The following is an 11,541-nucleotide window of genomic DNA, read 5'->3' on the forward strand; positions in this document are numbered from 1 at the left end:
ACTCAAGGTTGCTGGCTCCAGCAAGGGGTTACTCGGTCTGCTGAAGGCCCGCGGTCAAGGCACATATGAGAAAGCAATCAATGAACAACTAAGAAATCGCAACGCGCAATGAAAAACTAATGATTGATGCTTCTCATCTCTCTCCTTTCCTGCCTGTCTGTCCCTGTCTATCTCTGCCTCTGTAAAAAATATATATAATAAATAAATAAATAATAAAATAAAATAACTTCTTCCTTGGCCTGACCTGTGGTGGTGCAGTGGATAAAGCGTCGACCCGGAAATGCTGAGGTCGCCAGTTCGAAACCCTGGGCTTGCCTGGTCAAGGCACATATGGGAGTTGATGCTTCCTGCTCCTTCCCCTTCTCTCTCTCTGTCTCTCTCTTCTCTCCCTCTCTCTCTCCTTTCTAAAAAAATGAATAAATACAATTTAAAAAAATTCTTTAAAATAACTTCTTTCTTACAATTATTGAATGCCATCGAGAACATATCCGAAATATAGGCTACACAAACTGCCCTTCATCTCCAAGTGTCTACACAACCCTAATCACTAATCTGTGCTACCTTTCTTGTCACAAGATAGGAAGCCACAGGACCGGTAAAATGATTTCATTTCTTACAGAAAACTTAGAATAATTGAAGCCATTCTCCTTATAAAGCATAATTAGCAGTCAAGGTTCATTTCGGAAAACAAAACTCTTATCTCAAGATATACACTGCAGAAAATTGATGTTCTCAAAATTGCTGAGGGGCTAGAAAAGCAATGGAGACAGCTCCAGGCCATTAATTTCAAGATAAACCCCTATGACTATAAGTCAGGGAGAAATGACTGCTACTATTACTACTGATGCTGCAAACAATAACACCCCCAAACCACAGAACTTGAAGCTAGACACTAGGATCATGGGTGTCCAGCTGTAGCAAACATGACAGCACTTGCTTGTCCGCTTTGCCTACAATGATCCCCAGTGTGTGTGCTTGCACACTGCTACCTACTTAGTCCTCATTCTTGGGACTGAAATGAAAAAGCACATCCACAGTAAAGCCTGTTCTGATCTCCTATAGTATGTTGTTTCTTGGTTATGTTCTCAGAGTACTCATAAAAAAATTAAAATGTGTGAATCCAAATGGAAATGGACTATGAAATGTCCTTACCAAAATAATGATGTTCTTAGCACAGAAATCAGGGAGTTTTTCTTCAGTTTTGCTAGTCTCCCACTAAGGCAGGGGTTGGGAACCCATGGCTTGCAAGCCAGATGTGGCTCTTTTGATGGCTGCATCTGGCTTGCAGACAAATCTTTAATTAAAAAAATGTTAAAAATATAAAACATTCTCATGTTACATCCATTCATTTCCTACTGCTCATGTTCATGGTTGCGGGTGGCTGGAGCCAATCACAGCTGTCCTCTGGGACAACAACAAATTTTTATTGGATAATGCGTAATGTACACGGGTTGTTGTATGGCTCTCACGGAATTACATTTTAAAATATATGGCGTTCATGGCTCTCTCAGCCAAAAAGGTTCCCGACCCCTGCACTAAAGGCTGTAGTAAGTCTGATCTTAATTCTACAAGAGGACAGAAGTTTTGCAAGAAATATCAGTGTCACAGTGAGTTTATTATACACAAGTGATTTTATTAGAGACCAAGAATCTTATTCACATTCAAAAAAAATTCCTTTGCAGTTTTAATTTTCAGTGGGTGATTAAATACCTTGACATGCCCATTAACTAAAGATCATTTCTATGTAGGACTTGAGGAAAATTGCAAGCTACTGCTGTAAGAAATGCATACTAATAATATACTTGTTTGCTCTTCTGTAAAACTGTTTACAAATAGCATCACTGCAAAGATTTATACATAATTCTTACATCCCTCAGGCTGTTCTAGCATCAGAGCATCAGGCTGTTCTAGACATTCCACGTCTGGAAAAATAAGAGCTCTTATTGAATTCTTTGCTACATTTCTTACATTGCTTTCTCTCCAGTGTAGAATGAGAGATGCACTTTAACTGAAGGGCTTTCTACAACTTTTATATTCATATTTTGCACCTCTCCTGTATGTGTGTATATTTTATGAGATTCATACTGCCTAATGTCTTTCCCACATAAATACAATGTGGATTTACTTACGTCAATTAAGGGAGTAATACTGGCTAAAGGCATTCTCACATTTATTGCCTTCACATAGTCCCTCTACAGTGTCAACTCAGATGGACAATAAGGCTGGTACCATCGTTAAAGACCTTCCCATGTTCATCACCTTCAAAAGACATTTCTCCAATATAAATCTTTTGATGCTGAATCAGGGAGGATCAATGGCTGAAGTGTATTACAACAAATACTGCATTTATACAGTTTCTCTCTTATATTTTTCACATGTATAGTGATTCATATAGCCTAAAGGGTTTTCAACACTTACAGCACTACTGAGTTTTTCTCCATTATGTATTCTCTGATGGGCAGTAAGATTTGAGCCTTTGCTAAAAGCTTTCCCACAGTCATTACATTTATACGGCTTTTCTCCAGTATGAATTCTCTGATGTACAGTAAGGTTTGAACTACAACTGAAGGCCTTCCCACATTTAATACACTCATAGGGTTTCTCTCCAGTATGACTTCTGTGATGTTGAAGCAGGGATGACCTATGACTGAAGGCTTTCCCACATATATTACATTCATAAGGTTTCAATCCAGTGTGATTTCTCAAATGCATATTCAGTGATTCAGGTTGGTTGAAGGATTTCCTGCATTTTTGACATTCAAAAGGTTTTTCTTCAATATGAATACTCTGATGCTGAATAAGAAGAGAGAGGCTACTAAAGACTTTCAGACATTTGTTGCATTCAAATTGTTTCTCTATAGTGTGAATTCTTTGATGTCGGGTTAGATGTGAGCTACAGCAAAAGGCTTTTCCACATTCATTGCATTCATAAGGTTTCTCTCCAGTGTGAATTTTCAGATGGTGAATGAGAGAGGACCTATGAATGAAGGACTTCTCACATATTTGACATTCATAGAGTTTTTCTTGAGTATGAATTCTCAGATGCTCAATGAGATGTGAAACACGACTAAAAGACTTTCCACAGTTCATACATTCATATGGTTTCTCTCCAGTGTGAGTGCTCTGATGATTGGTAAGTGATGAGACATGGCTAAAGGCCTTCCCACATTCAATACATTTGTAAGGTTTCTCACCACTGTGGCTAATCTGATGTCGCGTAAGGGATGAGCCATGGCTAAAAGTCTTCCCACATACATGGCATTCATAAGGTTTCTCTCCTGTATGAATTCTCCAGTGGCGATTAAGAATTGACTGTCTGCCAAAGGCTTTCCCACATTCACTGCATGTATAGATTTTCTCTATATTACAAGTCTGGTGAAGGGTAAGAGATTTGCTCTGGCTGAAGGCTGGCATACTTTCATTAGAATTCAAAAGATTCTTTCCACCATTGATATTCTCATTTTTTAAAAATGACTTTTTCGGTAAGCTCTTCTTAAATATATCATGCTTATGTGATTTCCCTTCAGCAGAAATTCTCTGTAGTTCAGAAAAAATAGACTTTAAATTTAAATGGAAAATGCTTCTAAATGTATTGTATTTGTAAACACTTTCCCCAGTGGGTCTTTCTCTAAAGGTCAGGGTCACTGGTCTGAAATGTTCTACCTGGTTTTCAGGTTTCCCCTCCAACTTCTCTATATATTCCCAGTCCTTGTTAAAATTTGAAAATTCATGACTTTGTTTTATATTTTTTTCTATCATTACCGTTTGGGGTGAATCATCATCACAAATATCCTCCTTCGTTGATAATTCTTTGTTTTCCCATCTTAATTTCCAATCTGAAATATATCAAGAGAGCAAAATACTTTTACTGTAGATCTTAGAAAGAAATTTCTGTGGTACAAATGGAATTAGATAAAAAATATAATGCCCCGTGTGTTTCGGGTTTGACAACTCTCAGATAGTTAATGATTTCTGTAAAAAGTAAAAGCGGAGCACAGAGCATACAGAGAGCTCACAGAGGCAGGAACAGTGTAATGAGGGACATGGGTTAAATAAGGGCAATCATGAAACAATGGGAAAGCAAAGGCACTCTGATTCCAAGCCAACAGTTTGTGCTTACGTTTATGTGAAATAACACATCCTGTCTCACAGCTTTAGGTCTATAACCTTCAACCTCAATTTGCTGTCAGATTAGTATGCTTAAAATGCAGAATTCATAGTGCAGCATTAAACACAGTGACAACAAAATAATCTATATGTATTTAAGGCTCACAAAGATTTAGGCTTTTGTGAGTTTATGTAGGATCTTTGTGAAATCATGATTTTATTGGACATTAGAAAATATTATTCTTAGAAACTTTCTTATACTTTCCTTATTTCCTCTAACACTTATGTTCACATTTGATCTTTGAAGTTCAGCCTTAGTGGAAAAGTGATTTTCCACCTAACTGACAGCTTCTCTTAACCTAAAACTATCAGTATATTTTTCCTTAAGTGGACTTAAAAAAAGAGTAATTTGCCTTATTTTGTTTCAAATAAAATAGCAATCTGGATTAATACAATGGCAAAATATATAATTAAATAATATGAATAAGGCAGAAAGATAATTTGGGATGGAGGAATGCTCATTTTAAAATCTAAGCTTAAGGATCCCTCGATTTTGTTACACTGGGAATCTCTGAAGATAGTTTCCCAAAAATATCCTAAAATGCCCCCACTTTCTACAGGTATCTTTAACAAAGACCTCTTTTGCCTGATCCACCAGACTTATATAGAAACATACCTGTTGTGAGTTTTTTCTCCCCCATCCAAGGTTCTTTCCCATCCTCCAATAAAGTGATCACATATGGCTTAGGTATGGAGAGACCTGCTTACAGGAAAAATATAGAACTTGTTTCAGCTGTCATTCTCAGGGGAGAGACGCCATCGTTACAAAAGGGCCCAAAGGAAGACTTGAAGAATGTTCACTGAAACGGGAAGATAAGCTTCAGGCAGAGCACAACAAAGCTACACATTTCCTTGGGAACATGAAAGAAAAATTCATCTATTCACTCAGAAAGATTTCCATCAATACAGAGTGCCCCAAAACAAAAAGATATTCCCTGTTGAGGTGGAAGTGGAGGTAAGCAAATTATAATATGCTTACCTAGAGAGACCAGATTCTCATAATTCTGGATCATCACATCCTTGTATAAATCCCTCTGAGCAGAATCTAGCCATCTCCACTCTTCATGAGAGAAGTCTATGGCCACATCACTGAATGTTACCTGAAACAGCAAACATATTTAGGCTCAGCCATAGCCCAGACCTCTTCTGTTAAATTTTCCCTGGATGTAGAAGAAAGGGAAAAAGATTCAGCAATTGTGACAATAATCAGAAATCTTATCTAAGTAATAATTGGATAATTATGTTCTTGGAATTGTTATACAATAAGGGTAAGAGACAAATATAAGAGTTTTGCTTCAGGAGAGTTAATTCTGTCAAAGGGAATATAATTATAAAATTTTTGTAAGTCAGCATTCAACACGTGACAGCACACAGTAAAGTGCTGAGTTCTGTTTGTTATTAGCTTACATGCTAGGTAAATTAAAATGATCAACTATGATTAAAAAAAATAATCCAATGGGTTCAGAAAAAAAAACTTTTATATTAAAGATAGATATATATAGCTAATTTATAAACAAAAAAGAAAAACATTAATAGTCTATACTTAAACCTTGTATTGATAATCAATTTGTATTTAAAATAATGTAAGAGTCCCTGGAAAAGAAGACTAAAAGATGGTTTCATGCCATAGGTGGTCCTGAATATCAGGACCTTAATGTAAGGGTAAATAACAAAAGGGCACATTTAAAGGAAAATATTCTAAGGAAATAGATTTCTTCTCAGGACTCATTCATGGCAATATTAAAATTGTAAAACTTTAGAAAAGTTTAAACATTTGATAATAGCTTATTGGTTAGTCAAATTATAATATGTGGGAAAACGTGTGCATTTAAGATGACATTATTAATATCTTTCTTTGGTGAAATAGACATTGTTTGATTATGGTAAACTTTCACTCCACAAGTGGTTGACTCAATATTCTATTACTTTATTGGGGTATTCTGCACGTATGTTCACTAGTGTCACTGGTTTCTGGTTTCACAGTGGGAATTTACCTTTATCAGATGTTGGGAAAATAATTAAAAACCATATCTGCCAAGCAGAAAATCTTCTCTACAATATAGAAAAGAGAAAGAGACAGGTTTTATTTTATTTTGTCGTATTTTTCCGAAGTGAGAAGGGGGGGGGGGGGCACAGACTCCCGCATGCGCCCAATTTGGATCCACCGGCATGCCCACCCGGCATGCCAATCAGGGGGCGATGCTCGGCCCCTCTGGGGCGTTGCTCCGCTACAATCAGAGCCATTCTAGCACCTGAGGCGGAGGCCATGGAGCCATCCTCAGCACCCAGGCCAACTTTGCTTCAATGGAGCCCTGGCTGCTGGAGGGGAAGAGATAGAGAGAAAGGGGAGGGGGAAAGGTGGAGAAGCAGACGGGCACTTCTCCTGTGTGCCCTGGATGGGAATCGAGGCCAGGATTTTCACACACTGGGCCAATGCTGTACCGCGGAGCCAACCGGCCAGGGCCAGGTTTTATTATTGAATAAGCATTAAACCAGGCTGTAATGCACTTCATACAAAATCACGAATGAGACTTTAAGGACAGAAAGAAATCTCACCCTTTCAAAAAGCTAGGTAGATAATACAACCATTACATACATGCTTTTAAAATAAATAACTTGTCCTCCAGTAAGAGGACTTAGCACCATTTGCTACACATAGTGCAGCCTAAATTCACCTGGTAATTGGAGTAGCCATCTGTGTTAATTACCTTTACCCAAAGAAAAATAAAATTCCTCATATCTTTATGACAAGCAGATAGTTAGAACTTGGAACCAGGAGCCTAGGCTAAACTCCCACAGATGGGTTGTTAAAGGTACATCTTCCTTCATGTTTGCATTTTAAAGAAATGTCTCCAAAACTCTAAGACAGACTTGGCTGCCTTGTAAAAGTGGCAGAAGCTTATTTTGCTTTGAAAAAGAATTATAAGCATCTCAGGGGAAAGAAACGGATTTACAATGACAGGTTTTCTCAAGGAAATGTTCTAAGAAAAGAAAGGGGAGAAGATCTCTTTCCCTTTTGGCATCGAACAGAAAATTGTTTTCTCCATTTGTATTTACTCTAACTGACACTATGTTAAATGCATAAAACACTATGTTTTATTCTACCAGTGCAAAGATATTTCAAATTTTAAATTTTGAACATACTGATGAATGTTATTATATTGAAACTCATATAATCTCACTAATACTTTTTGCTCTTTATTTAGATCAGGGGTTTCTCAATCTTGGCACTATTGATATTTAGGCTGTATAATTCTCATGTTGTGAAGAGCTGTCCTGTGCGTTGTAGGATAAACAGAATCCTTAGCCCCTACCCATTATATGCTAGCGGCAACTCCCCTCCTCCCTCAGAGTGTGACACCCAAAAATACCTCTAAATATTACCAAATGTCCCCTATGGGTGGGAGTCTAGGGGGACAAAATCTCTCGTTTGACAACCACTGCTTTAGAAAAATTTCGCAGTTCCATGCAACACTCTCTTAGGCCTCTCTACCTGTGCTCAAGGTGTCCTCTCAGTCAGTATAACTTCACTCCCACCTCTGCCTCCCTGGTCCTGTGGGCCACCCAAACCAGTTCCAGACTTGCTTTTCCCAGAAATGCTTCAACTCTTTCTTCTTGTTCAACTGCATGGGCAGCCTGGGATGTTCATTTTTGTCTCCAGAAGAACTCAGGACATTTGTCCGAGCACCTGTCTTAATTTCTTATGCTTGCTTATTTTTCTACCATTCCTGCACAGCTCAATACAGCAGCCACTAGCCACAGTTGGCTATAAAAAATTAAATTAAAAATGAAATTAAGGATTCAGTTCCTCAGTCACTCTAGTCATAGTTCAAATACTCAATACTCATATGGGACTGGTGGCTATTGTACTGGACAGCACACGTATAGACTATTTCCTCCACTGTAGAAAATTCTCTTAGTACTGTACTAGCTCATACAGTCCTGCCTGTCAGTGTACTACCAAACCTATGTGAGATTCTTCCAAACCCGTACTTCATAAGTGTTTAGAAAATGAGTCAATAAAGAATTTTGGCAACCAATTCACTTCAGTTTACATTAAAATAATCGTTTTTTTCAATTCTAATTATCGAATACTCCCAAGAACCAGACTATGCTCAACATGCACATCAGCCATTCATACCATACCTTCTCCTGTGCAGGCTTCACCTTCCACCCCACAATTCTGCCCATCATGTTTCATCAGTCATTCACTCAACCACTATTTAGTAAGCATGTTTTGTGCCAGGTACCACTCTGGGTACACTCAACAACAACAACAACAAACCCTCCCAAAGGGAAGGAAACAAACCGTGAGCATATGCATATGCTGAACACATACTGCCAGCTAGTGAGTGATAAGCTTTATGGGAAATGGAACAGTGATGGAGAAGTGCAAGTGATAGTTGAAACACAGCGACTGACAATTTTAAATAGGTGTTTAGGCAAGCTTTACTGAGCAAAGATTAAAAGAAGGCAAGAATACAAGCTTGCCTATCTGAAGAAAGACTATTGCAAACAGATAGGACTGCAACTTCCAAGGCCTGGAGGCAGTAGCCATTGTCACTGGAGCCCAGAGGGAACAAGGCGCCAGAGAAAGAGGTAACAAATGGCCTAATTATACAAAGCTTTTCAAGTCACTACAGAACTCTGACTTCTATTCTGAGTTAGGGCCAGTGAAGAGTTTGAAGCTGAGGAATAACAGGATTTTATATAATATGACTGCTGTGACAGCTATATTGAGAAGAGACTGAAGAGAGTCGAAGGCAGGAGGAGGGAATCCCGTCACCTGGCTACAGCAATAATCTGGGTGGACTTGGACCAGTGTGGCGGTGGCGGTGGTGGCAGTGATGGAGTAACTAGTGGTCAGATTCTGGATATATCCTGTATATACTTTAGAACTAACTGAAGTGCATGAATGTGAGTTATAAGAAAAAGGGAACAATCAAGATGACTCCAAACATCTCTTGACTTGAACAACTGAAAGGACTGATATACCATTAATTGAGACCATACGATACAGCTTTAACGACGGTAAAGCAAATAACATTCCAAACTTGAATCTTGAATTGCAATTATAAAAAGTCTTGCTCAGGCTCTACAGAGGCTTCCAGCAGAAAAAAATGGTAGAAAAGAGAAACAGAGAATATAGTACTTTGTTTTCTTCTGTTTTGTTTTTTGATAGTACTTTGGAATTCTTCTTTAGGCTTCGTCGTTTGCTACAATGAAAGGAATCACTGATCCAGTCCCTAAATGGACTTTGTTAGAAGGGAACTGGTAGAAGGAAATCAAACACTCTAGTTCTGCTAAAAAGGTGTTTCAGGAAGATCTACTGACTTACCTGGAGCATGATTTTGCAATTTCCAATAGTAAACACAGTCCTCTTTCCACGCTCTCTCTAATAGGAGGGCACTGTCCTGAGAAGGCAGATTAAGAACAGAAAAAAGAAGTCATGAAAAAGCAGGCTTATTTTGCAGCTCTGTGACACTCCTAAACGGAAAAGCACAATGGGAGTAATTTTCTATTGCTCCAGTCATCCCTGAACTAACAGTGTTCCTTGGCACGAAGTAACTAACCATTCACTAGGTGCCACCTGCATGTAAATCAACTTTTATATACATAAGAAAAAAAAGCCTCATAAAACAACAGAAGTAATAATGTTAAATATGAGCTTATTTAATCTTCACCACTCTGGGCATGGTGGGCATTCATATCATTCCAGGTTTCTTTTTTAAACAATTTCAATACTGAAACGGCGATGCTAAAGCAATTTGTAAGAGGTTACACAACTGGAAAGCGTCAGCGTCATCCCGGGATAACAAAAACGAATGTAGATGGCGGCTTTTTTCAGTCTGTACCACGTACACTCATTCGCCCATTTTCGCTTGGCGAGCTCTATGAGGTAAGCGCCATCCTGACGTCCCTTCCACAGAGCCAGGCGGAGGGGCCCAGAAAGCTGAGGCCCCGCGCGGGCTCACATCGCGGTACACCCTGGGAACAGCAAGGTCTCCGCCGTGCCCAGTGCAGTTAGCCGGGCGTCCGCCGGCCACCCTCCCGGACCCACGCTTGCCCGAATCCGCGTACTGGACGCGCCCGGTCGCCGTGAGCGGACAATGGTCGCCGCCTTCACAGGAACTGCAGTGCGAGAGTCCTCCCAGCTTCCAGGACGGAGAATTCCGCTGTTTGGCCCGAGCCTACCGCGGGGAGGAGCGAGGGCGGAGCCCACCGCACAGCGGCATTTTTCAGACTTCTCCAGGTCTGGGACACAAGTTCCCGGTGCCTCGCTTGGTCGCTTTAAGCAAAACCACACCTCCCAGAGGTCCCCGCGGCCGCGCGCGCGCTCTCCGCGCCCCGCGAGAACAGCGGCCTGGGCGTTCTAAGAAGCTACCCTGGAGGGCTGCTAATCTTTTTAAATTATAAAGAGTATGGATTTTTTTTTTTGTACATGTTAAGTTTGTATATGCATAAGATTCATTAGACAGTGCTTCTACCTTTGTATAGCTTGTGGCTGTGGTATTTAAATTCCCACAGCAGCAGTAGTTTGTCTTTTTTAAAATTATATTTTTTGCAAACCCCCCGCCCCCAAAACCCAAAACAAACAAAAAATAAGTCAGACATGACTATAGACAAAATACAAAATAGTAGCAGCATTGTTAGCAATTGCAATTCAAAAATAGGTACAGGACTGTGTCTCAAAATAAGTTTTTCTTTAGACACCAAATCTTGCATAATGTAGAACTTATTATAGTAAGAAAAACGAGCCTGACCAGGCGGTGGCGCAGTGGATAGAGCGTCGGACTGGGATGCAGAGGACCCAGGTTCGAGAACCCGAGCTCGCTAGCTTGAGCGCAGGCTCATCTGGTTTGAGCAAAATCCCACCAGCTTGAACCCAAGGTCTCTGGCTCCAGCAAGGGGTTACTCGGTCTGCTGAAGGCGGGTGGTCAAGGCACATATGAGAAAAGCAATCAATGAACAACTAAGGTGTTGCAGCGCACAGTGAAAAACTAATGATTGATTCTTCTCATCTTTCTCCGTTCCTGTCTGTCTGTCCCTGTCTATCCCTCTCTGACTCACTGTCTCTGTAAAAAAATAAATAAAATTAAAAATTAAAAAAAGAAAAACGAACAAACAAAAAGACCTTGGGCAGCAGACAATGTTGAATTTCAAAGCTATTCCTAGGAACTTATATATGCTTAAGGATTTAGCTTCATTTTTATAATGCTTATTCCTGCATTTTTTACTTCATTCTCTTTGATCATCTCTTCACACGACAATTTGTAACAACTTTTTATATGAAAAAAAAATCAGTTTTTCCTGCAGCAAGGCTGGGAAGAATTTGAATTGCTGTGATTGATAGTTTTGAGAATTTTATGTCAC

The 11,541-nt window shown here is 39.5% G+C and overlaps 1 protein-coding gene across 3 annotated transcripts; it reads right to left on the reverse strand.

The window, feature by feature from the left end:
* Window positions 1-1,618: 1,618 nt before the first annotated feature.
* Window positions 1,619-10,443, reverse strand: LOC136380499 (zinc finger protein 181-like). Of its 3 annotated transcripts, XM_066348368.1 has the most exons (6): window positions 10,249-10,443; window positions 9,506-9,581; window positions 5,147-5,267; window positions 4,784-4,870; window positions 3,763-3,836; window positions 1,619-3,537 (listed from the first exon to the last, which is right to left on the reverse strand). In XM_066348368.1, the coding sequence occupies exons 2-6, from the start codon at window positions 9,512-9,514 to the stop codon at window positions 2,347-2,349; spliced, it is 1,482 nt and encodes a 493-aa protein (XP_066204465.1). In that variant the 5' UTR covers window positions 9,515-9,581; window positions 10,249-10,443; the 3' UTR covers window positions 1,619-2,346. The 3 variants fall into 3 exon arrangements, with proteins under 3 accessions (XP_066204465.1, XP_066204463.1, XP_066204462.1); XM_066348366.1 differs by having other exon boundaries at window positions 1,619-3,836; window positions 4,784-4,867; XM_066348365.1 differs by having other exon boundaries at window positions 1,619-3,836.
* Between the last annotated feature and the right edge of the window lie 1,098 nt (window positions 10,444-11,541).

The sequence above is a fragment of the Saccopteryx leptura genome, chromosome 9 (assembly GCF_036850995.1).
Source record: "Saccopteryx leptura isolate mSacLep1 chromosome 9, mSacLep1_pri_phased_curated, whole genome shotgun sequence".
Lineage (NCBI taxonomy): Eukaryota > Metazoa > Chordata > Mammalia > Chiroptera > Emballonuridae > Saccopteryx > Saccopteryx leptura.